The 25219-nt window shown below is 49.0% G+C and overlaps 3 protein-coding genes across 4 annotated transcripts; all 3 read left to right on the top strand.

Annotated features, from left to right (window-relative positions):
* Window positions 1-4313: 4313 nt before the first annotated feature.
* Window positions 4314-8721, top strand: LOC134564663 (uncharacterized). Of its 2 annotated transcripts, XR_010083608.1 has the most exons (5): window positions 4314-5782; window positions 6223-6345; window positions 7142-7245; window positions 8187-8325; window positions 8482-8721. XR_010083608.1 is itself a non-coding variant. In XM_063423655.1 (4 exons), exons 1-4 carry the CDS (start codon window positions 6094-6096, stop codon window positions 8677-8679), a joined length of 693 nt encoding a protein of 230 aa, XP_063279725.1. In that variant the 5' UTR covers window positions 5907-6093; the 3' UTR covers window positions 8680-8721. The 2 variants fall into 2 exon arrangements, 1 of the variants encoding a protein (XP_063279725.1); XM_063423655.1 differs by lacking the exon at window positions 4314-5782 and having other exon boundaries at window positions 5907-6345.
* A 3108-nt stretch (window positions 8722-11829) lies between these two features.
* Window positions 11830-14902, top strand: LOC134564608 (serine/threonine-protein kinase PAK 3-like). Its single transcript, XM_063423534.1, has 3 exons — window positions 11830-12121; window positions 12683-12809; window positions 14787-14902. The coding sequence occupies exons 1-3, from the start codon at window positions 12035-12037 to the stop codon at window positions 14852-14854; spliced, it is 282 nt and encodes a 93-aa protein (XP_063279604.1). The 5' UTR covers window positions 11830-12034; the 3' UTR covers window positions 14855-14902.
* On the top strand, window positions 14883-24022 carry LOC134564531 (serine/threonine-protein kinase PAK 3-like). The gene is made up of 9 exons (XM_063423426.1): window positions 14883-14926; window positions 15638-15686; window positions 16968-17077; window positions 17915-18032; window positions 18849-18948; window positions 19376-19572; window positions 19903-20037; window positions 21194-21387; window positions 21856-24022. Exons 1-9 carry the CDS (start codon window positions 14883-14885, stop codon window positions 21950-21952), a joined length of 1044 nt encoding a protein of 347 aa, XP_063279496.1. The 3' UTR covers window positions 21953-24022.
* The last annotated feature ends 1197 nt before the right edge of the window (window positions 24023-25219 follow it).

Consider the following 25219-nt stretch of genomic DNA (forward strand, 5'->3'; position numbering starts at 1 on the left):
GTCAGTACACTTTCCCTATCACATCCTTTTTGCTCTACTGCTATCAGTGCTGTTCTGTCAAGTGATGAATCTTTCTCTGCTGTCCAGGAAGTCAGAATGAATTCCAGAGACCCAAACAGGGTATTAGTTTGTCATGACTTCAGTAAGCCCTCTTAGCTGCCTGTGGCATTAGGTCTCTTCACCAGATCGAAGCTGTGGTGCTTCAGAATGCTTTCATGAAGGACTGAGGTGAAATGGTGAGAAATATTCTTTTTGCGATGCGCTGTGGCTGTGTCTTTCCACGTTTATGTTTGTATGTGTGCATGGGCAAAGGTGGCACAACAACCCTGGGAATTTTTTGGCATGTGGACATTCTGGTCCTGGACTATCAATTGCCTGCTCATTTTGTCCTGTCTGATTTGAGACTTGCACACAAAATGTCACTTTTTAATTTAAGTAGTAAGTTAGTGCAAGTATTTTCCTTTTGTTTCTTAAATTACCTTTTCAGTAGAATAAAAGTATTACAGACCAAGCAATACAGTCTGAGGAGCACAAAAATAATTTGCAAATGGAATCTCAGATGGGTTGAAGAAACCTGTTAGAAAAGTAGCTGCCTAACTGAATAAACAAAATTAAATCAGAAAAGATTTTGGCTTGCATGTTGGGTTGGGCCTTAATGACAGATTCTCCACACAGAGAGTTAAGTTGAACTCTGGTTGTTTTCATTTTGGCAGATATTGGCCTATTTCCGTTCTTTCCCAGCCACTTTTAAGCCACTGAATTCCTCCCGCACCTTGGCTTCCCACTCCAGCTGCTGGTGATGGGAGCAGTAGGGAGGGATAGCACAGCTGCATGAGCTGCAGGGCCACATGTGCCAGGAAAAGGCCAGACAGCAGTGCTGGGGAACTGCAGCCCTGCTCCGGGCTGCTGCATGTTTGTACACACATGGCAGACATAGGAGTGAGGTTTAGCTGGAACAATGAACCAAGAAGCAAATATTACTGTATGCCATCTCTCAAACCATTGATTGCTATCTCAGCTGGGTGCTCATACCAAGCTTTCCTTTTACCTTATCTCATAAAAAGCACCAAGCTTGCTTGGCACGTGGGATTTTGACATGGAAAATTTTACGTCTGTGGGAATAGAAATTCAGCATGCAAACCCCCTCATAGATCTGCTCTGCAGCAAGGAGCTGACACTGTTAATCCCCCTGGAACACATGTGGTGTACTAAATTTTTACGGTTGATGTTGGTGTTTGGTGTGACAGCTAGCATTGATGAGTGAAAATAGAGCACTAGTGATGAAAAAAGTGGCTGGGGAAACCACGGTAACCTACTCCTCACACACAAAATCTGTCGTGACGGGACTGTCCGTGCGTGAGGCACAGCGCCGGGGCATGTAGAAGAATTTTTAGAAGAGCGAGGTCATGATTTATTGATAGGGGGTTTGAACAATCCCTGCTACCAGGGAACAGTATGAGAGTCTGTACTGTTCCTGTGCTGGTCTTGTAAACCTTGAATTAGTAAGAAAGTAGCAATTGTAATAATTTAGTGTGCCTTTGCACGGATGCTTCCTCACGGATGCTGAATACGTGTAACAACTTGCTAGGCCTTCTCATGGATGTAGAAAACAGAATGCTATTCATAAGGTAGAACAAAAGGTAAACTAGATGCCAAAAAACATGGACCAATGAACAATCATTTAATGTATATGTATATGTACTTTTAGCCAATCACCAACTGTTTAGCTGTGCTTGCTTTCCTCTCTGTAACCTGATAAAAGGAGTATACCAGGAATAAACAGCAGAGATCAAAGCTAATCATATTGATGCCTGTTTGAAAGGATGCTCTGCTCCTTTCTCGCAACAGGGGCACTGTTGCCATGAGGTTTTTTCCTGTATGTCAAGTGCTCATATTGAAAGAGCATGTGCAGCTTCTCTCACGCTTGTTAATGTAAACACTGGCTATGTTTAGCTAACTGTCTCCCATTGTTTACATATTACTAGATGGGAGGAGAAAGGTGATGGACAGTTTGACCAGTGGTGATTAGGAGGTGGGAAATGTCCTCCAATGGATGGACATTATAGAAGATGTATATAAGTTACTTTGTAAATAAACTGCAGGGGTTCCTGCCTCCTGCTTGGATCTGCTCACAACCCAGAAAATGTCTCCTGAGTCCCTCTCTTATCGTCAGGATCAGCTGCAGCAGGGGCACTGCACAGCTTCAGCGCGGGCTGACGAGGAAGGCAATCTTCCCATGGAGTGCAGGATTTCGGGGTTCTGATTGCCGCTCCTGCGCTGGGCTGCCAGCGCACAAAGCCTCCTCGAGCACCGGTGCCTCCTCCCCAGGCTTCCTGCAGTGCCTTTGCTGACTGGGTGCAGTCAGCCAGGCTGGAGGCAGGCTCAGCTGGTGTTACAAAGCAATCCTGTCCAAAAGAAAGAAAAAAGACAAAGGCCAAAGCAGAAAGGAAGTATTAGTTCCCAGGCTGAGTTCCTCACAGGTGGAGGCAGGATTCCTCTGGTTCCCAGAAGGATGCAGAAACAGGACACAGGGACACTATGTGCCCCTTCACCTGCATCTCCAGGACCTTGCTATTGCAGGCCAAAGTAGCACAAATTGTCTTCAGCCTTTTATCCAGGTGTCTTCGGCTTGTTGGGATTTTTCCTGTGACAACAGCCAGGGAATGCTGCTTGCTGTCAAAGGGCTTTGTTCCTTCCAGGAAGCTCCGAAGACTCACTTGGGTTCCTCCTTTCTAAAACATGGCCTGGTTAATTGCCAAAAAAATGAGCAGTGTAAGCCATTCCTCGGCACATGCCAATCCCTCCAAGACATTCTGATTCCAGTGGGGTTCAGGCCCAAGGGTTGTTCTCAAGAGCACAAAAGTTCTCGGTTTCAGCAGCAAGACAAGAGCAGGCAGCTTGGCAGGCCTCTGCCATCTCAAGCACTCACTTGCCTTCCAAATTCCTCTGCTTCCTCTAGCCATGGGCGTAAGTCCTGTTCTTGACCTGCTGTCTTCTCCTGTTCCCCGTGAGACTGGCACCTGTCTGCTCCTTCCCGTGGCACGTTGTGGGGAGGTATGGAATGAAATGACAGAGGAGAATTTCACAGAACCTGCACTTGGTATCGTTTGCCCCGTTTGGTGCTTGCAACTATCCGCAGCAGACATGGACTTTGCAGTTGTGTGAGCTATGTGCTCCAGAAAAGACAAGACTAAGTTAGCTCAGGAAAACCAGGATCAATTCACTCAGCTCCTGCAAGCCAGAAATGAGAGTGCAGCAAATGACTGAAAAATGCAGTGCTATGCAGCACGTCGTATCCACCATGGGCAGGATAGAGATTTCCAACCCACATGCATGGAGGAATCTGACTTTGCAGGTTTCCCCCAAGCCAAAGGCAGTGGGTTTTGGCAAAGGCACTGGGACCTTAGTGTTGGACAGAGAACATTTTCAAGAGAAGGGCTGACTTGGGAGCTGAGGGAAGCAGAGAGAATGGGCAAATGTGCCCATGGATGCATCCACACTGTGAAGGTCTCTCCAAGGGCAGTCCCTACCATGGACAGAACATGGGCACTGCTCCCTGCAGAGGACATGTCCCTGCCATATTGACCACACAAACGCTGTTCAGTGTCATACAAACACATATGGGTGGTTTGTTGCTCAGCTTTTTTTCCCCACTAAGGTATCCTTCTTCCTTCAGCACGCCTTACAGTGTGCTAGTTGGTGTTAGCCATGCAGTGAATGGATAGGAATGACAGGCATTCCAATTTAGGGAACTTTCCAGGATATTATTAAAGCACAGTTTCCCTTTGAGAATTTAAGCAAGTGTTCTTGAATTTAGTCAGAAGCAGTGGTGGCCAAAGGGCACGTTTTCTTGGGTTTCCTCACATCCCGGTTCTTTTTCAGTGTTCAGCTTGGTATACAGGGGGTATGGGCTCGGTGTCTGTTTTGTGTTACTTTTGATCCTCTGTCACCGCGAGCCTAGCTAGATAAGGACACTCAGGAGACAGAGGTCTGGGTTCAAACAGAGCAGCAGGCAGGAGAGCCCACCCTTAGTTTATTCTTCCTATTACATACCTCTCACAAGGTGACCATGGATTGGAGGGTGGTTATTCCACCTCTCACCCACATTGGTCAAGGAGGCTGTCATTCAGCCTCCCCTTCTCTTGGAGAAGGAATCCATAACAAGGGCAGTATTTACAAAACACGATCTTGTGTTTACATTTACGAGTGTGAGAAGCTGCACACTTCCACTTTAATATGTACGCTCAGCAAATTAGGAAATCTCAGGGCAACAATCCTCTGAGCTATGGGTGATGGACTGCAAGGGGGTTTTGTGCTCCTTTGGGACAGAGGAGAACTTTCTGGGCTTTCTTTTGCATCAGAGGAGGTTGGGTTGCTATGCATAAGTTCACAGAGCAACCCATAGAAGCTGCTATTGTGATGTCAGTGGAGGGCTGCCACATCACAGTGCTGTCAAGACGAGGTTGCCCTGGTGCATGCAAGGCATCAGCGCCCAGAGCAGCTCTTGGCGTGCTCGTTGCAGGAGGATTGCCTTGACGGAGCTGTTCTCAGGCAACAGTTTGTGCCCTGACAAGGGAGTCTGTTTCTTTTGCCTGCTGTTGCACAAGTCTGTGGACTTGTGTAGGCATTGTTTTTTTTTTCCCCTGCGGTTGTAGGGTGTACGGACACGTGCCGGTGTCCTTTTTTATTTTCGTTGTTTTTTGAACAGTCTGGGGACTTGGGAAGGTGTCTTTTGTTTTCACCTCTTTCTTGGACAGTCCGTGGATTACAACGGGTGTCCTTTTGTGTCCCTTTTTCCTTGCGCAGTCTGGGGACTTGTGCAAGTGGTTTTTTTTTTCCGTTTTTGTTTTCTGACCCACGGACTGGAGCAGCCCTGCTGAAACGATGGAGCGAGTCCGTAGAGCAGTCAGCAGGGCTTTTTCATCAGTGTCATCCCGCAGATTTTTGAATGGTCTGAGACGTAAGTCGAAGTTTATCCCTTGGGGCAGCACATTGAGAGCAAAGTGCCATAAAGGTGCCATTGTGTTGGTAGAGCTTCTGCCAACAGCTTCGGCTAAAAAGAGGGTGTCTCTTGCCCAGCAGGCTGTGGACAACTTCCAAAATTCAGGCTAGGAGAGCTTTGCAGGTGTCCTTCTAAAAACTGTGCGGTTCTCTCCAGAACTGAGGGAAAGCAGCTTTTTTCTGTGCTCCATCCTTAAAGGATGCGCCTGTTGAACTGGACCCTCTCTGTGTGCTACAAGAGCCATTGGCTTTGGGCTGAAGGGCCGAGTGCCAAGCCGTCTTGTGTGTGCGCCTGAAACCCACAGCTGGGCTTGTGCTGTGTCTGAACAGAACTGCAAGCACTAAGAGGCATTTGGAGAAAGCTTTTGTGGGGAATTGTTCACAGCAACCACAAGGGACATGCTGCATGCATTTTACAAAAAGAAAATTAAAGCCCAGGAAAGAGAGGAGAAACAAGCCACTTTAGCTGTAGCGTGGACAATGAGCTACAATGTAGGCCCTGAGTGCTGAGGAACAATTTGCATTTTCCCGGCCAAATTTCTTAACAGAAACTTGGCCGGCAAGAGGTTGACACAGCCTAGGGTATTGGCCTGCAGTCTTGCTTGCTGTGCTAAAGAAGTGTTGCTCTGGGAGGGATGCTGTGAAAGGAAAATGCCCTCTGCTTGGGTGATCTTATTCTGTGGGCTTCCTCAGCACAGACAGTTTTGTAACATCACCTGGTTCATTTTCCCTTCCACCTGCAGGTCGCCTCAGAGGTGGAAGGAGTCAAGGCCGTGGTTCGGTGAGTGGGATGGGCACCCTTGACATTCCTGGTGTCTGAGGATTGTGGAGCAAGCTGTGGGCTTGGTCTGTTGTAGTTGAGTGCCAGCCTGGCAGGTTGAAAGGAAGCACGCGTCAATGTCTGCATGAGCACTACCAAAAGCATTCCATCAGTTTCCTGCTTTTCCGCTGAAGAGCTTTTAACTAATGAAAGTCAAGTTTTGCAGACAGGAGGCTGTACGTTGATTGTAGCCAGGCTGAAATATCTCCTTCGGAAGCATATGCAGTCCCATCCAAACATTAGTGTCATCAGCCCCCTTGAATTCAGTTTTAATGACTGAGGACCCCACTTGTATCCAAATCCATGACTTGTCCTTACCACAGCTGGGGATAGAGCTCAGGACAAAGAAGGTTCTAAACGCCAGGTTATTCTCTGTCCCTCACGCTGCTGTCTGTCTGCAGAGCACCACAGCACCAGCAGAAGAACCTCCTCTGGCTCGCTCTCTTCCTCCAGAGGCTAAAGAGGAGGCAAAGGACAACTTACCTGCACGTGCTGTCAGTCCAGGGCCGGAGCATCTGGAACCAGTAAGTGGCAGCTTTGGTTGGTACAGTGCCAAGCTTTGGTGCAGCGCAGAGCTGCAGGTCTGTGATCAGGCAGCACTTGCCCTTTGTGGCTGAAGATGCTGAGGGCTGGAGTGCTGCCATGACCTGGCTCTTCAGCCCGTCCACTGACAGGTGGGAAACGGGATCTGAACTTCCACACGCAGGCATCATTTTCCTGGCATTGTGACAGGCACTGTGAACTTCCCTTGGTGTCAGATAAGCGGCAGCAGGATGTCCTTTAGTGCTACTGGTGTGAAAGTGAGCCCCTTTGTGCACAGTGTCTGTGCAGGCTCCTGTTGTCAGCGCACAGAGTGGTCCCAAGGCGCAGTTCACAGCCTTGTGGGGTAGGGAGGAGGCACCGTTGCCTGCAGGGACCTGCCCCTCTCCCTGCCCTAGCTAGGCAGCCACAGTCACTGCTTCCAGGACAGCCTTAACCTTGACATGACCCAAGTTTGCTGAGAAGAATCCTGAGCAGCTGTGCATGGCAGAGACAAGGTCTGTCTCTGAAGGTCTGCAATGCAGTTCCTCTTGGCTGCTCTGTAAGGCCTGAAATCCTGAGGGGAAGCCAGTTGACCACAGGCAAGCAGGGAAATGTTCCTTGCTTCTCTTCAGACGCTTACAGAACAAGCCAAGGCTTAGTCGCTTACCCACATCAACACCCCCACACACCAGCTTTTGTCTTCACGTGAGCTGTGTCTCTGCTTCTCAAAGCTCTCAGGAGCCAACATCCCTACTCCCTACTGTTTGTTTGTGCTTTTTCCCTGCCCATTCCTTGCAGGCCCCAGCAGGAGAGATTCTTGCCAGTCAGGACTGCTGGGCCCAGGCAGGAGAGGCGGAGCAGCAGGAGAGCATGGATAGAGTGTGCGAAGCCCGGGATTTCAGGTGTGTGCTAAGCTTTCTCACTATCTCTGGGCAGGGGTGGGCATTGCTGGGCTTTAGGAGTCCCCGTGTCAAAGAACAAATTGGCTTCTCATCATTTGACTTGCTCAGCACAGTCGGGGTAGGGCAGCCCGTGGGCAGGTCCGGCTGCTGAGCCACCTAGAGCATTGCTGCCTCCTGGGACTGGCTCCTGGAACCTTGACAAAAAGCACTGAGAACTGGACCAGAGTAAAAGCAGGGGAGGTCCAGGCTGGGCTTGAGGGCAGCAAAGGCAATTGAACTGCAAAGGCAATCGTGCAGCAGAAGAAGCACCTCAGAGAGCTTGTGCAGATCCCAGCCCTGGAAATTTGGAAGCCCCAGCTGGATAGAGCCTTGAGCAGCCTGTCCAGATGCCATAGCTGACACCAAGTGCTTGGAGCTGAAGACTGGGCTAGAGGCTTCCTGGGGTCCCTGCCAGCCTAAACCATCTTGGGATCTCTTCATTATTGGATTGCAAATGTGTACCCATCTCCTCCTCAAGCTGTAGCTTGCAGGCTCTTTCCTTGTTCCCCTAGTGAAAGCAAGAGTAGTTGTGAGAGCACTCATCTGGACTTGCCAAGCGTGTCTTAGCCAAAGACAACTTTTACAAGTCCAGTATCAGTCCACTGTATCAGAGAGCAGCATAAGACCTAGCAGGCAGGAAGCTGTTAAGCTTTCTGGAAGTACCTGGCTTTTGGCTTCTGGAAGCTGGTTTTACTTTCTCATTGCTACAGACTCTTTCACCTGCACAAATGACAAAGAGACATGCTGGTCTAGGGAGGGCATTGCAGCATTCTCTTGAGGTGGAACTAGAGGGCTGTTGGAAGCCCCTGAGCCTGCCCTATGTGGGACATGGTATGAAGCTGTGGTTTTTGCAAGGAGACTGTGTTGCTATTAAAGGCTTATTTGTCTGTCCCTTGGCGTAGATGGGAGCAGTTGTCTGCCCTTGAGAGAAAGCACCACTCCTCGCTAGCCCGGGCCTTTGAAACGTCAGCAGAGACAGCGGAGGAATTGCAGCCTCACAGGGATCTGCTGAAGGAAGAGGTTCCTCTGGCGGTGCCAAAGGTACGCTCACCTTATTCCTAGGCAGCACTTGTGGGAGAGGGGACTGCCGCCCTAGCAAGACCACCCCAAATGCTGCTGCTGGCAGCAAGCTAAGACCGAGACTGTGTTGTTGTTGTTGTTGTTCCTCTTGGAAAATGGTGCCCCCCTTGCTTCCAGGTTTGCCGCCCACAGGGGCCATCCCCCAGGGTTCTGGAGAGGCTGCTCCAGGAGTCCTCTCGCCAAGGGGACACGCTGTCCCAGGTGTGCAGAGAGGAAACGGTGCTGGCACAAGAGAAGGCTGCCCTGGAAGCCCAGCTGCCAGGCACGGAGCGGAAGCTACGAGGCCTTTCCAAGCAGCTGGTAGAGACCAGGTAAAGGCAGGGAGGAGAATCTGGATGAGGCATTATTGAAGGTCTGTAATTACAAAGGTGGTAAGCGTTCTATCAGGATTGATTGCCTCCTGTGTGCTCTCCGGATGTTTCTCTGACAGAGACGTGGAGAGACATGAGAAAAATGAAATAATGAGAAAAATACCTGAATGTTATTTTTCTGACAGCTCAGGCTCTCAAAGCTCTTCTTGGGAGCCTGCTTGGGACCCTTTGCACATTCCTATGGCAAATGCAACTTGGCACTGAATTGAATACCAGGGAAACCATGCAGATGTTTGCTGAAATGGAAGTTTCTATCTGGTTTTGGTTTCTCCTTCAGTGCACGTGAACATCAATCTTTCCTTGCCAAGTAGTTTACATGGTATTTTCAGAATTCAATGCTCCTATATGTGATTGCTGTGAGTAGGGTGCTGACCCTTTGGTGAAGCTGGAGGGTCATGCTGAAAATCTTGAGAGTCTTCTGAGCTAACTCTGGTGAAGTATGGTGCAGGACCTAGAGCTGCTTACTAGCAGCAGCAGCAGGGAAAGGTCTTGTGAATCTTGACAGTGTCTGGGGATTCTTGCTGAGCACTGATGCTTGCGCCCTTGTCCACCCATCGCTGTAACCCGTCAAGGTGCCTTTGTCTGGTCCCACTTCCTTTTTAAAAAGTGCGCAGACATTTGTGCACTGCTGGCTTAGTTAGCCCTAAATCAAGGTAGCAAGTGCTCTTGTTCATGAACTTCCAGTAACTGAAATGGCAAGATATCTGTCCCTCCTCCCAAGCAGTTCTTGTTCAGATGAAAGCCTTGTTCTGGTTTCCTACTCATGCTGCCAGAAGCCGGAGTTTTCATGCATAGTTCAGTGCATTCCTTTAGTCCCTTTTACTTAGACAGCGTCTGGAAAACAAAGAACCTCTAGGTAGACAATGAATAGCTTTAAACTTTGACAAGTCACCAAGGAACTCACTGTGTTCTGTTGCCCTGCTAAGTGACTTGGAAGTTCTTGATGAACTCAGGGCTGTGAGCAGAGGCTGGGCTTTTGCTCATTGGCCGAGACTTTGTGGGCACAGCCACCCATGTGGTGGATACGTCCCATGTGGGATACGTCAGGCAACAGCAATTTGAGCTTTGGCTGCTGAGATCAAACTCAGCTGGGCTTTCTGTCCTGGGCAAGGTCATGAGGAAAGGCTACCCAATCACCTGGTGGCGCCTGCTTTGCTATTTTGAGTGGCAGAAATAGTCTTGCTGTATCTGAGTTTCCATGTAAGCCATTTTCCATCATCAGGTATAGGGATCTGAAGGTACATCTTACTGGAAAAAGTGCCCCTGGGCGTCAGGAACAATTTCTCTTCATCTTCACAACTTGTAGGTCAGTGAAGGAGAGCCTGCAAAGCAGCCTGCAGGCAGCTCAGCGGCGCATCTCGGAGCTGGAGATGGCCAGGAGCTGTCTGGAAGGCCAAGTTCGCACAGCCACGCAGGCCAAGGAGGTGATACTTGGTGAGAGCCTCGTGCGCTTTGTTTCTGGTGATTGCCCTGCCTAGAGCAATTGCTTTGTAGCCAGCTCTGTCTGCAGCGCTTCTGAGGAGTGAAGGAGCTGGGCGCAGGTCCCTCCTTGCCTGAAACTGAAAGGGCTTAAGGTCAGTAGAGTGCTCTGCTTGGGGAGTCTCTGACTTGCCCTTTGCCATCTTTGCAGAGGATGTGAGGGGCCTTGGTCGTGAGCTGCAAGCTGTAAGATCTCTCAGCAAGCAGCAATGTGAAGAAATGGCCCAACAGCTCCGCAGGATGGAAGAGCAGTACATCAAGGCTCTCAGACTCTGGCAATCTGCTCAGGAAGAAGAAAAAAGGAAGCTCCAGGAAAACTTGGTAAGAAACAATACGCACCTGAAGTTTTCAGGCTAGCTGGGTGGGCAGGCTTAGCAGAAGAGCAGCCTGAGGATGGGACATGGCTGCAAGCATGTGCTGTAGGCTACATGTTGCTGGGCCAGGCAGCAGAGGGCTTCAAGGAATCATACCTGAAGGCCTGTGAAGACGTAGAGGATGGTGCTGGGACAGTAAATGCAGCTACAGCTTCAGGATGGGCAAAAGTCAAGTTCCCCAGGAGGCTGGGTGGTCACCACCCAAGGCATGGCAGCAAAGGAGCAGGATCTTCCCCACAGCCTCGTGCCATGCAGCCAACTGCTGCTGACCTCGCTGCCAACTGCGGTCCCAGCAGCGGGGTTCCCTGCTTTCTGTCCTTCCACAGTGGACGCACATCTTCCCTTTGGGCTTGAAACATATGCCACAGGTCCCTGTTGCTGGCCTGTCTTGTGACTAGGGCGTTGGGGTGCTGGCCCCCTCCTTGTCCTGCAGTCCACCTGCAGCTTTTCCTTGATCAAAAGGCAGAGGAACTTTGAGAAGAGAGGCTCAGAAAATAGGCCGAAATGCTGAGGAGAGAGGGGCCAGGAAACAGGCAGCCATCAGAACAGGGAAGGAAGGTGGCATCTCCTTTCCTTTCACTTGCTGACCCTCCTGCTAAGTTTCTGGTTAAGACAGGAGTGCTGGAGGGCACAAAGACAGTACTGTGAACTCTTCAGGTCGGGGGTTGTGGAAGGGATGAGGCTTCCATTTTTTTCTTTGGAGAGCATAGCTGGGACTTCATCTGGATATGTCTCTTCCCCTCGGCAGGAGAGACAGCTGGAACAACAGCGTTTGGAGGCGCAGCAGCAGCTGGAGGAACAGGCAAACCTCGTGGCAGAGGTACAGGGGGAGCAGGAGAAAAGGCTGCTTGACATGAAGCAGGAAGCTGTCATCATAGAAGCAGAATAAGCAATCATACGAAACAGAGCCAGTCAAAAGGCAAAGAGTGTGAAAAGAGAGTTTGTGTGTTGTATTGGACTCCTGTGAGCTCCTTAATGGCTCTGCTTCTCTGCACAATGTCTGTCTGGGTGGGATTGTGTCTTAGCTAGGCCTTGGTAAACTCAAGAATGAGAACAGAATACTCTTGGAGAGCACGAGCACATCAATGTTGCTTGCCACACAAGTGGTGTGTGGGAAGTTTAACGCGGTCTTCTCTTCCTTTCTGTGCAGCTCCAGCATCAGAAGGCTGCTGTCTTAACCAGAATGCACCAGATGGAGAGCAAGCTAATCCAAAGCCAGCAGCAAGTCAAGCAGCTGAGGCTGGAGCTGAGTAAGGAGCGGGAGAATGGGCAGGTGAGCCTGACCAGCCAGGTAGCAGAGGGAAGGGCAGGAATGGCGCCATGGACTATAGATCTCAGGCGAGGGAAGGCAAGGACTACTGCAGGCACTGGATGCACAGAGGCAGGTGCTAGTAAGATTTTTCCTGACACAATATCAAGGACAAGCTACAGCAAGCTCAGAGGGAGATGAAGGCAATGGAGAAGAGACACAAAGAAGAAATGGAAAGGATGCGCAGGATCCAGCTGCAGTACAGGCTGTGTGAACAAAAGCAGGTGAGTGGAAGAGCAGTAGGCACTGCACTCATGCAACAAGGGGTCTCTCCTCTTCTCACCTTTCCCCTGCACAGCAGCAGGTAGATGGAGGCAATACTCTGTGTTCTCCACGGCAGCTGGTCACAAGGACTCTTACTGGGCCACTGAATCTCAGCGGCTGCCGTGGGCAGCAGGGCTAATGCTTTGGCCAGTGGGCCGGCAATGCTGTGAATGTATTTCTGCTGTCCACAAAGTGCTGGCTTTGTATTTTGAGAGGTCTGTTCAGGTGAACGTGGTGACCCACACAGATTCCGAACAAGTTGTCCCTGTCCATGGTGAATGCAGTGCTGAGAAGAGGGTGAAATTTCAAGTTGCTTTTTCCCTTTCACAGTCTCTACTATGGCTGGCTGTGCCAAGCTGTAGTCTCTGACTGCTTGTTTGGGTTGGATTTGAGGTGGAAGAGTTGACAGCTCAGCTTGCAGCCTTACACCAGTGTTGTTCCAAAGGGCTTCCCTTTGAAATGGGCTGTCTGGGGAATCTCTGCCAGCCACCTTTCTGACACAAATTAATTTCTTGTCCCAGATGGACACAGGCTCTGCAGCAGCGTCCTCCAAAGAAGGAGTCTCCCCTCTGCAGCCTGAAAACTCGAGCATGGACAGTTCATGCTGGTCAAGCCAGGAGAGAGAGAAGCAATGCCTGAAGATGCTGAGTACGTCCTGTGGATTTCCTGTGCAATGGAGCAGTGTGTTGTGTGTGTGCCTCAGCATCAGCTGTACCACATCTTCCTCCTCACCCCAGTGTCACATCGACATTCTGGACTCCCTACAGAAGCCATTGTTGTGCTTGGATGCAGCCGGGGAGCTCGTGGGGCATTCCTTTTGCCTCTGAGGGCAGCTGGGAGTGGGTGGGCTTTGCCTGAGCTTCCCTGTGCGGGAAAGGCAAAAGCAGGGATTGTTTCCCAAACCACAGAAGGCTGTGACCTAGCAAATGACCCAGTGAACACAGTGTGTGTGCTAGTGTGGCCAAAGTGATCAGCACAGTTGGCTTCCTGGATTCCCTTTAGACTCCTGACTTGTCACTGGTCCTTGGAGACCAAATCCTTCTGAGAAGTTGATTGGCTGTGGGGCTGGTTTCATACTGGGGTTGTTTTTAGGACTGGTATTACTTCTACGATTCCTTCTTGGTTGTGATGAGAATTCTACAGTTTGGTTAACCCAACCTCCTTGAAAAGAACATCAGGTACATCTTGAAAAGTCACATCAATGTGGCACGGTCAGACAAAACTGCCCTGCAGGCAATTCTCAGGAGGAAGCCTGCAGCCCCTCTGCAGCACATTCCTCCAGTACGGGGCACTTTGTCACGGTTAATGCCCAGCCAGTGAATACTCTTGGAATACTAAGCATCGGCCTCAATACTCTAGGAAAGCACACCAAGGCCTTGGCGACTCTGCAGTAAAACTCAGCTGGTTCTTTTAACTGGCAAGGGCTGGCAGTGCAGGGCTGTCAGAGAATAACCGGTGAGGTAAAGAGAGCCTGCTTTACTCAGTGTCTGCCATCAACTCTTGGGACAGAGGGTGGATTGATCTACTCCTCCGTGGGTCTGAACTCTGAGACAACCATCTTCTGTCTCGAGTGGTGTCAACAAGCTTGTGATGGAGCTCGGTCTGGCTGTGGCTTCTTCACAGTGGTTGTCAGTGGCCATTCATGGGCTTTGCCAAGCTTTTAGTCATACCTGCCCTGCCGCTGACGGCTGATGTGTCTGCAGAGGCTGGAGCCTTCCTTAGCTGGGAGGTTTCAGCTGCCGCCACGGTGCTGCAGCTTTGCCTGGACTCGTGAAAGGATCAGCACCTCCTTTGGGCAGCTGTGTGTGTCACGGCAGCGCCTGAGGAGCGGCGCTGTCCTTGTGACCCGTCTCGGCCGTGCCCGTTTGGGAAGATGGGGCACGTGGGCCGTGTTCAGGAGGCCGAGCCCAGTGCTGGTGCCTGCTGCCCCCCAGGCTGAAGACAAGGAGTTGTAGTTCTTCACTAAATGGGAATGGGCAAAGTCATCTTTGGAACTTAGGCTGCTCATAAAGGAAGAGAGTCCTAATTCTTACAGCCATTGTTCTTGGTGATGGCATGAGCTGCTGTTCTCTAAAACTGGCAAGGCATTCTTTAGGCAAACTGCTGGGAGGTAGAGAAGTGCCCTCCTCTCCTGGAATTCACTTTGCAATATTCTTTCTGCTCTGCAAAAAGCAGCTGTTGATAAAAATTCACCCCAGATCCCAGGGGGCATTTAAACTCTGAAAGTATGAAACCTTTTGTGGAATCTCACAAGAGAGTGTTTCTCCCCAAGAAAAGGAAGGGTCATGATTTTTCAGCCCTCCTTCCCTTTGTAGATTGCAATCACTTGCCTTGGTGCCTGTTCCTTTCTGATCTCTGTGTGCTCTGAAGGTTTCTCCCTGGGCTTAGTTTGCTCTCAAGGTAAACCTGCAAAGGAGTATGGAGAATCAGACTGTGTGCAGGCCGTGTGTGTTTCAGAGCTGCCTGGCTTGCTGGGGCTGCTGCTGTTGTTGTTCTTGTTGATGTCACTGTAAGGCAACCGACCATGAATTGCTCAGAGCCTCACAGAGTGGAGCTGAGTTTCAGAGCTCCTAGAAGTCAGTCTCTCTCTTTTGAAGTTTGCTTCTTGCATTTTGTTTCTTTCAGGGAGCATTGTGAGCATGGCAGATCCAGCAGAGAAATACACTGGCTGGCAACATATTGGCAGTGGGTGAGTGCAGCCACACTTCCTTCTACACAACTATGGGCCAGGTATTTTGGTGGTGCAGTATCAAGTGGGAAGTCAGGCAAGCTGCAAGCATCTTCAGAGCCCGGCTTTAGATTGTCCCTGTCTCAGTACTGATCACATGGCATCATCAAAGATAACTGGATGGTGCCAAAGTCTTGCCTGCTTTAGGGAGCAGCACCTGGAAGCCCTCCTGTCCCTCAAGCGTGTGGCACCAGTTTGCTTGTTTTCCTAGGAAACTTGGTTTTGTATGAGTCAAAGTAAGATGGCCACACTAAGGAAGGAAGCAAAACCTGAGAGAGAGCTTCCCTCCTGATAGCTGTCAGATAACAGCTGTTTTCTTTCCAAAATCTTGCTGAAAACAATATTCAGGGGTCAGGACACTAAGAAGGGCTGTGTGGTGTTGCCTGAGTTTAACGGATAGAATCAAGAGAGAGGTGAGAAGGCCCAACAGGCCTACGTGTTTCATTGCCTGGAAAGGCACGCCACACGCACAGACACAGAAAGGAAAAGGCAAAGAAAACCCCCACATCCATATTCTAGTGTGTACTTTGGAGATTTGTAGCAGCCCTTTTTTTTCCTGTTGGACGCCTCTTTTCTCTTGCACACGCTGCACGGCAGAGGGCTGCTGGGCTGCTGTGCCATTGGCTGAAGAGTAGATGACCTCTGGTGTTTTAGAGATGCTTCAGGCAGCAGAGAGCTCCCTCCTGGGCTGCCTTTTGCTTCTCAGCACTGAACAGCTTCTCTGTTCTCACCGCTGTCTTTTTTGTAGGGCTTTTGGCACCGTTTCTAAGGCCTTGAATGCTGCCAGGGGACAACAGGTAAGTGCCAACAGCCCATGCAGATTTTGCATCTCATTTCCCCTGGGATGGGATCTGTGGCCAGAGCTTTGGGCCGCCTGTCTTTGCTACAAAGGCTGTCCCGCAGAAGCAGGCTGCAAAATGCATCTTGGACAGGCTTTGTCCTTCTTACCTAGCTGAATGGATGCAAGGACAGCAGTGGTGTTTTTCTGAGGACACACTGGCTTGGATTTACTGGCTAAATATGCATAGATTAGCTGATGGCAACAGCCCTCATTTTTGGACCAATTCCTCTTAAGCCCAGGTTCAGACACAGATAGGATTTCCCATTGTTTTCCATCACGTGGTGCAGTTTGAAAATATAATGCAAGACCTAAAGAAGGAAAGATCTCGTCTGGAGTGCAGTTTGGCATTTCAGTCCTAGGTAACCTGGTACACACCCCCACACATATACATACACACACACACAGACAAAGACATCAGTGTGAAGAAGTTGATGAAGAGCTTTGAATAATACAACCTTGTGTTGGTCCTGTGTCAGTGACATGCCATTACAGAGCTGCTGCTTGTACTGAACAGACACGATGGTGTGTCTTGGAGAGTCCCACTGTTCTTTGGGGCTAAAAGTTCAGAGTCCTGAATTCTCATTGGTGGCTCTCAGCAAATACTACTCCATTGTCCTGGAGTAGTTCCTGATCCACCTGCAGTGCTGCGCTCAAGAACTGCACTTGGAGGCACTGCACTACAAGGCATTCTGTAAGCCCTAAAGCCCATTTCAACCTGGTGTGTATCCATAATGTACCACAGAAAGGATTCTTCGTTTTTAAACCCACTACATAATTACAAGTCTAGAGCGTGGTGAAGAACGTTCTTCAGAGATGCAAAATCCAAACTGAAGAAGTTGGGATGTGCTAGAATTGCAACTTTGCTTTGAGTCGCCTTGGAGTTCTTTTCTGGACAGCATTTTCTCCCTAATGTCTGTCTGTATTTACTTTGGCGCACAGTCAAGAATGGCAGCAGTTTCTGAAGTGCTGGTCAAAGCCCCTAGAAATGCTAACGTGTTATCTGCGGTTTCAATTTCTTTTCACAGCAGCAACATTGCTTTTGGCTAGCAAAAGGTGTGTAAGCGATAAACAAAGTCTATTTGAGAAGTCTGTGGGTGCAGAGAGTGTTGTTAGCATTTTGTGGTTGATGGTTTGGATTCCCTTTTTACCCAGGTGACAAGGCATCCAGGCTCATGAGAGCACGGGAGAAAGAGGCTCATGTAATGTGTGCTCCTAACAGCTTTCAACATCATTGTAGGTGGCCATAAAAGAACTTAATCTCCAGCACCAGGGTGTCGAGGAAGTGTTAAAAGAAATCCTGGTCTTGAAAGAAAAAAGACACCCCAATATTGTCACCTACCTACAAAGGTAAATAGTTCTGGTGTTGTTCTGGGAATGTTCGTTTGCATACATGCAAGGCACAGATTGCAAAGCTCTTTCCTCACTGGCTGAAAAGCGATCTTTCTATTGCAGCAATCCACTCCTGTAAGAGACGTGGGAGGAGATTGCATTTTGTCCCCAGGAATGGTTCCTGGCATAAAGAGCTTGGAGACTGTTCTTAGAAATCTGGCTCTCTTACTAAGCCAGCAGCCTGTATGTTCACTGGCTGCATGTTCTTTTGCTGTTTTGGGGCATGAATTTTTCCAAGTGTCAGAGGAGAAGTGCTGGCAAAGCATCACAGCAATGATTTGCCTTGCCATGTTCCCACTCTTTTCCATTGCTATGCATGCCAAAAGACTAGACTAGGAGACACAGAATTTGCCAGGTTTGAAATTGGTTTTCCTGTTTTTGACTGTTCTTTATTCAAGAATTCCCAAAGGGTGTCCGCAGTGCTGCACACCCACTTGCCCAAGGCAAAAGCTCTGAACACTTGTGTCTCCTTGTTGCTGGAATTAAGGGTGCAATTTGTGTATGAAGATGATGAAGCAGCTGCTGGGATGTGTCTGCTTCCAGATTTATCTTTGCCTCCCAAAACAGCCTTTTTTGCCTGCTTGCCACCTGAACCATCTCCTTTTTTGTGGACGTGTCTTCCCCATTTAGACAGCACAGATTGCAAGCACTGGATAGCCTAGGTGGAGCGTGTCTTCATTTCATTCCATCTTCATTTAGCAGTGACCTGGAAGCAAAACTCAACTGTAGGCTTTTCTTCCGTACGGCAATTTAGCTTTGCACATTCAGCTCCACGCTGTTGTTTTCCTCTTCCAGCTACCTTGTCAATGGGGCTGTCCTGCTGGTGCTGGAGTACATGGACGGAGGCTCTTTAGCTGAGGTTGTCAGAAAGAAAAGGATGGATGTAGGACACATAGCAACAGTCTGTCGCGAGGTAAGGAATCCTGCTTGTGCTTGGGATGGCTTGGATGGGCTTGTCCTTTGAAAGCTTTGCTGAGTGATTCCATGTTCAGAGCTTTTTTTCTGTCTTGCTCTTATGCTTCAGAGAAGCAAGAGCATCTGGACGGAACTGTCTGCCAGTGTCCCTGCCCTTACTATAGTCTGTTCTTTACGCTTCTCTACCATTGTTGAACTCTCTGTCTCCTTTTCCTTTGTATTTTCTCTTCTGTGCTTTGCCTCTCCAAGCCTTTGCCCACAATCTTTCTGCACTGACTTCTTTGCCTGTAAATGCAAAGGTGTCCGAGTTTGAGACCAACGGCAAAGCCAAAGGGAGACTCATCTCTCACAGGTCTCAGCTTCAAGGGATGGCATGGCACCCCCATGGTGCTTGCTGCTGAAAACTGACTCATCAGCTACTTCCAAATCTGCTGTGGAGGCAGCCATCGGACGCTTGTCCTCCAGTCTCCCGCCTGACAGTGATCCCCTTGGTACCTAAGGCAGGGACTTTTCCTCTTTTGGAAAACCCTCCTTTGTCCTTGGGATGGGGAGAACATATCCACCGGAGCAGCAGTATTGTGACTGGCTTTGCAGGGGACAGACTCCTGCAACGACTGATGTTTGCCCCTCAGAAACAAAGATGCCTTCCCTTGGAAAGATCCTGCTCTCCTGGGGTTGCAGCAGCAAGCTCTTCCTCTTGCCAGCACTCAGTGTTCCTGTGGGATCCGTGAATCTTCATGAGCAGTTTCCTTTTGTGTGTGATGAATTCAGATCAGGCTAACTTTTGGCCTCCTGTTTCTTTTTTCTCTCTCAGTGCCTGCAAGGCCTGGCTTTCCTTCATGCCAACCAGGTGATCCACAGGGACATCAAAAGTGCCAACATCCTTCTGAGCCGGGATGGCGCCGTCAAGTTGGGTGAGTGTTCTTGGTCAGGCGCAGCACTCCGGGGAGGAGCTGGGCTGGGGCTGCTTTTGTTTGGCTGCCAGGTGCCAGCAGTGGAGCTGCTGAGAGTGCACGGAGCACTGCTGCGAGCTCAGGGTGCGGCTGGAAGGTGCTGAGTGGGGCTGAGAGGCACAAGGTGTCAAGAGTAACTTTGGTTTGTGTGTGCTCCTTCCAAAGGGAGAGAGTTACAGTGTAAACCTTCATGTGAATGAGGAAAAGCCAAGGTGGGAATCGTGGCAGGTTTGTTAAGGGGACAACTCTCAATTTTCTTGGCTGCAGTCCTGAGGAAAGAGAGCACAGCTGCTTTTCCAGCAAGATTGAGCACTGCATTGTGAGACTTGGAGTGAGAAACCCTTTTCCTTGGTTTCCTCTTTGAAGCAGTGTTTGTTTTTCTCCTCAGCTGATTTTGGCCTCTGTACTTGGCTCACCCCTGAGCACAGTAAACGGAAGTCCGTGGTCGGCACCCCTCGCTGGATGGCACCCGAGGTGGTGAGAGGAGAGCCATACGGCCCCAAAGTGGACATCTGGTCCCTTGGCATCGTGGGAATACACATGGCCAAAAGAGAGACTCCTTACATTCGTCTAAACAGTGCCAGGGTAAGGTGCAAGTACGCTCAGGTACCGGTGTCCTTCTGGTCTGTCTCCATTAGACAAAATCCCATGCCCACAGCTTCAACTGGTTCCACCAAGGCCCACTTTGAAAAAAGGTCCCTGGGGCTCTCATGAGCTGTCAAGGCAAGGCCTCTTGCAGGTTGCAATAACTGGGGCTGCACCAGAGCCTTTTGTCTTTTGGGAGAGCAGGCTCATCTCTAATGGTCTGCTAGGCAAAAAATTGCCACTGCAGACTGGAGCTTGAAATACGGCGTCTAGGTGAGCACTTAAGGATATGGAAGAAACAGGAAGGCTCTCATGTTTCCTTTCCTTCAGGCTATGTATCTGATAAGCACGCAGGGGGCACCAGATGTGCACACGCTCAGGCTGCCCGCTGCCTTGCGTGACTTTCTGGGCTGCTGCCTGCAGATGGATGTGGACAGGCGAGGCTCTGCCAAGGAACTTCTGCAGGTACGATGCAAAGCGGCTGCAGGCCCACCAGCTCTTCCCTCGCACAAACTCCAGGACATCAGATGGGCCCCCTGTAGTGATCTCTGCTCTGGGTGCTTTTCAAATGGAAACCAAGTGGGATCCAAGACTGACTGAGGTTAGATGGGACCAGTGAAGGTCATCTAGTCCAAACTGCCTGCCACTGGCAAGGACATGCTCAAGGAGATCAGGTTGCTCAGAGCCCCATCCAACCTGACCTTGAATGTTGCCAGGGGTGGAGCACCTGCCAGCTCTCTGGGCAGCCTGTGCCCCTGTTTCAGCACTCCCCTGGAAAACAGTTTCCACCTTCAGAGCCAATCTGAATCCACTCTCTTTGAGCTTAAAAGCAGTCCCCTTTGTCCTCTTGCAATTGGCCCTGCTAACAGATGTGTCCCTATCTTTCTTCTAAGCCCCTTCCAAGATTGAAAGGTCTCCTTGGGGCTTGCCCTTCTGCAGGCTAAACAAGCCCAAGTGTCTTAGGTAATCCTCAGAGGAGAGCTCGCAACTTGTGGTCATTTCTGAGGCCCCCTTTTGCTCTTGGCTGCTGTGTTCAGGTTTAGCTGCTAGCCAAGGCAGTGAACTATTGCAGTGCTGGGGGTGGAGGCCTGCAGTGGGGCTTGAAGAACTCAAGGAAAGCAGTCCCTGCCAAGCGGTTCTACACTGGTCTGTGGCAAGGCAAGGGCTGTGTGGAGCTGCCTGTGAGCCTCAGAGCGCACCCAGCTTGTCCCTCCTGGCCCACTCTTAGAGGTTCCTGCCAGCCAAACAGGGACAGCTGAGCAGGATTTGTGCCAGCCCCATGTGCTGCCTGGCCCGGTCAAGTAGATGAGAACCTCTGCGGCTTTGCTGCCAGGTTTTGTGGCAGACAGGGAGCTGGTGAGTGGGCCACTTCCTTGGCTGTCCCAGCTGTGAAGGAAGATGCCAGCCAGCACAGGAGGGGAAGGGCATGCCAAGGAAGACATTGCTCTGCCTGCAAGCCAGAGCTGAGTCCATCTGCGCTCTGCCGTTTGTGTCTGTCTGTGTTTCTGGGTGCTAGAGGAATCCAGCTTGACCCTGATAGAAGCTCAGTTTGGAAAAGGATGCTTTCCTTTCTCCTTTGGCTCTTTACTTTCAATTTCTTTTGTTTTTTCCCTTTGGACAGCATCCATTTCTCAAATTAGCGGAGCCTCTCTTCAGCCTCTTCTGGCAGCCTGATTGCTGTCATCCCTGCAGCAAAGTAGTGCAGGCAGCACAAGGACACCTCATGAGTTGGAGAAAAGAGCCTCTGAGGACAGGAAGAAATCTTGAGGAGAGAGGGGCCAGGAAACAGGCAGCCATCAGAGCGGGAAAGGAAAGGTGGCATCTCCTTTTCTCCCACTTGCTCATCCTCCTTCTAAATTTCTGCTTAGGACAGCATTGCTGGGGGTCACAAAGTCACTATTAATGTCACTACTGTGGTCTCACACAGACATTTTGGACTCCTTACAGAAGCCGTTGTTGTGCAGCCAGGGAGCTCCTGGGGCATTCCTTTTGCCTCTGAGGGCAGCTGGGAGTGGGTGAGCTTTGCCTGAGCTTCCCTGTGCAGGAAAGGCAAAAGCAGGGATGATTTCCCAAACCACAGAAGGCTGTGACCTAGCAAATGACCCGGTGAACACAGTGTGTGTGCTAGTGTGGCCAAAGTGATCAGCACAGTTGGCTTCCTGGATTCCCTTTCAAATTCTCCAGCCATTGGAGACAAAATCCTTCAGAGAAATTGGCTGTGGGGCTGCTTTCATACTGGTGTTGTTTTTATGATTGGTAGTACTTGTACTATTCCTTCTACAGATCACATGGGCCCCTGCCATGTAAGTCTCCACTCCAGGTGCTTTTCAAATTAAAACAAAGGAAAGCTGCAGTGAAGCAATTGAGGAAGAGGAGATGACCAGGAGCAGTTCGGGATTTCCTTCTCCAATGCCAGCTTGGAGATGGACTCAGAATAAAAATCCTAGAAACCCCCAAGCTCTGTTGGAGGGGTTTGGATTGCCCCCTTGGTCACCTTATCTGTTGCGGTGTGCGTTTCCCAGGATGCGCACGCCAGCATTGGGGTGCGTCACATTTCCCCCCGGGGAGACTCTTTCTCCCCGCTCAGGAACTCCAATGGTCTCAGCGGTTGCTTTTGGGGTGCAGAGATGAAGCAGAGGCGAGACGGGTCTTGGGGTAAACTGAGGAGATTTATTAAAGGTACAACTGAAGAATAAAAACTAAAAGCTGAACCCCAAGGACCGGGAGCACATGTCTTGCCGTGGATTTTATAGACAGGGCAATACAAAGCAAACAACCAATGAGAATGCACTCAGGGAGGAGTCCAAGGCAGAGATACAGAACTAAATCCAATGGGAATAGCAAAAGCAGTGTAACGATACAAAACAGCAAATGATATATTGAGCGAGGGAAGATTGGCAAGGAAAATTCTAACAACAGAGGCAGGGATACAGAGAATTGACACACAATGGCATGTATAATTTAAATCATAACACACAAATGAAATAGAAAGCTAGCCTGAAAACTCAAAGCAAAAACCCACACCACAACACATCATTGCAGCATGTTTTGCCTAACAAACTAGAACAAGCTAAACTGAGTCACTCCTTTTTCACCAAAATGCTGGGGCCTTGGTAAGACTTTTCAGATTAACTCCAGCACAAGCCTCTAATATCATTTCTATATGCCCTGACTGCCAGTATTGCTCCCTTCCTAATGTGAACACAGGGGTCATTCCAAGAGGTCTACAAAGCCTACAGATTTGGCAAACAGATGTGACACACATTCCTGAATCTGGCCGCTTGAAATTTGTGCATGCTTCTACTGATGCCTTTTCAGGTGCTCTGTTTGCCTCAGCTCCCACGGGAGAGACAGGGAGAGACACTTGATGTCATTTTGCTGCTGCCTTTGCCTCCTTAGGAATTCCACAACAGATTAAGACAGATAATGGCCCACATACATTTCCTGTAGAACTGCAAACTTCTTCTCCTTATGGGCTATCACTCACCAAAGGGGCATACCTCACTCACCCACAGGACAATCAATTATAGAACGGACCCGGCGCCCATGGCGTTCTCAAACGTCTTCTGGTACAACAAAAGGGGGGAGCTGGGGACACTCCTGCTGAAAGATTATGCAAAGACCTGTATGTTTTTAATGTCTTGAATTGTTCAGTGGCAGACTTAAATCCCCTCAAGTTATTGAACTTGCTACTGTTGTCAGAGCTTTTCAAAATTTTTCTGTTCTTTTTAATCTAGTAAGAGATTCAGTTTATGTTGCAAAATTGTGAGGCCTCAGCCCTGAAAAAAAGTGTAAAAAACCTGGAAACAGATGATAGATTTGAATTGCTGAATAAACGCCTAAGAAGCTAAAGACTCCATAAATAGATTAGAATTTTAGTTAAAACAAGCTTATATGTATTAAGCATTATATTATGTATTGTTATAATTATTCCTTATATTTTACTGTGTATTTAAACTAAAAGTAAAATTTGGATCTTGGCTAGATAACCTGTTTAGTGGCTAAGGTCTGACATCTTGGCTAAAAGACTTTCTTAGGATAGGAATGCATGTAATGATTGTAATAATAATTGTATTAGTTATGATACCTTGCTTGCTTCAATGTGTGCAGAGATTAATTAATAAAGCCATCAAGGGGGTGTTCTTGGTTGATACAGAAGGGGGAGATCTAGGAATACACAAGACAGAGAGTCAAACAGACTTGATTAGCATAGCTGGTTTGATAACCAAGGTGCCATGGCAGGAACCAACAGAACTGTGAAAATTACAGGAGATGGGATTACACCTGCTTACGGGAAGAGAGAAGATTTAATCAACTTCTGCAAGCAAAGGATTGTTGTAAAATGCGTGAGTTTTCTGTGTGTGATTTTAAATCTGATTATTGTAGTAAAAATTATTAACCTGTTTGAAATAGTATATAAGCTTTTGGGAAACCTGAGTAAAATCGAACTCTGATCACCAAATCAGTCTTCCTGTCTCTCAGTCATCCCCAATAATTAGCAGAGTAAAGTAACATTTCACTGAGCACAACTAGAGAAGTGAACTGAGAGAAGGGAACTGAGACACTTTTATGTATCAGGATTTTTATTCTGTAATACTCTGCATCACTTACATGTGTAAGAGAGAAGAACGGTACCGACCAGTAAAACTGGTCCTAGAGAAAAAGGTCCCTTTTAACTTTTTCTTTCAGATGAACTGCTTGTCCTCAGTTTTCCCAGGGAACATCCTACAGACTTTCTGCAGTGCATGATGCTGGCTTACAGTTTGCTTCCAGGGAATAAGGAAAACCACTCTGGCAATTCTTGACAGCAGGGACATATCTTTTTGTTTGGTGGGACCTATAGATATGTCGTCTCCAACCTTTTTGATTTGCTATCCCTTCCTTATGTTGCTAAAAAAAGCCCACAGAAGGGTTTACATTAGATCTTCCAGCAACTTTGGGCAAAATAATATTATTTTGGATATGAGCAGTTATGAGAGCCCAGAGGACAGATTACATATTTCCTGCTGGTCTGGTGGGGCAAGAGCCTTCTGGTGTCTCAATCTATTTGTGTTAACCCCTTTCAACATGCTGACTGCCACCAGCAGCAAGCCCATTTGTGCTAAGGAACAGACAGAAAAGACTTGAAGGGGAACTGCCAATATTTTGTCAGCATGACCATCCATTTTGCCATCCTTTAAAGTCTTCAAAAGGCATATGCCAACTTTTCTCCTGTTGTGATTATTGCAATGCCAGAGACTATGACAGTGGCAACATCAGCTACCTGAAAGGCGGTTGTAGCCAGCTGGAGCTTGGCCTCTTCTCCGAGGCAGTGACAGGACAAGCGCACACAGCCTCAAGCTGCACCTGCAGACATTCAGGTTTGGATGGCAGGAAGAATTTCTTCCTCAGAAGGGTTGTCAAGCATTGCAATGGGCTTCCCAGGGCACTGGTGGAGTCACCATCCCTGGAAGTGTTCAAGAAACAACTGGATGTGGCTGTGGTTTAGTTGACAAGTTGGTGATCAGTCAAAGGTTGGACTCAACAATCTTGGAGATCTTTTCCAAACTTAATGATTCTCTGGTTTTCTAATTCTTTGATTCCAGAAGTAGGTTTCTCTGTGTCTGGACTATCAAAACCTAATCCACCGCACCAAGTGCAGTTATTT

This window comes from Prinia subflava, chromosome Z (assembly GCF_021018805.1).
Source record: "Prinia subflava isolate CZ2003 ecotype Zambia chromosome Z, Cam_Psub_1.2, whole genome shotgun sequence".
NCBI lineage: Eukaryota > Metazoa > Chordata > Aves > Passeriformes > Cisticolidae > Prinia > Prinia subflava.

Bases quoted from the DNA above. Each gene is read 5' to 3' on its own strand.
- LOC134564663 (XM_063423655.1), top strand. From the start codon at position 6,094: ATGACTGAGGACCCCACTTGTATCCAAATCCATGACTTGTCCTTACCA. The intron at 7,246-8,186 runs GTGTGTGCTAAG...CCCTTGGCGTAG, and splicing joins TGCGAAGCCCGGGATTTCAG to ATGGGAGCAGTTGTCTGCCC. The intron at 8,326-8,481 runs GTACGCTCACCT...CCTTGCTTCCAG, and splicing joins TTCCTCTGGCGGTGCCAAAG to GTTTGCCGCCCACAGGGGCC.
- LOC134564608 (XM_063423534.1), top strand. From the start codon at position 12,035: ATGAAGGCAATGGAGAAGAGACACAAAGAAGAAATGGAAAGGATGCGC. The intron at 12,122-12,682 runs GTGAGTGGAAGA...TTCTTGTCCCAG, and splicing joins GGCTGTGTGAACAAAAGCAG to ATGGACACAGGCTCTGCAGC. The intron at 12,810-14,786 runs GTACGTCCTGTG...TGTTTCTTTCAG, and splicing joins GCAATGCCTGAAGATGCTGA to GGAGCATTGTGAGCATGGCA.
- LOC134564531 (XM_063423426.1), top strand. From the start codon at position 14,883: ATGGGCCAGGTATTTTGGTGGTGCAGTATCAAGTGGGAAGTCAG. The intron at 17,078-17,914 runs GTAAATAGTTCT...TTCCTCTTCCAG, and splicing joins ATTGTCACCTACCTACAAAG to CTACCTTGTCAATGGGGCTG. The intron at 19,573-19,902 runs GTAAGGTGCAAG...CCTTTCCTTCAG, and splicing joins TTCGTCTAAACAGTGCCAGG to GCTATGTATCTGATAAGCAC.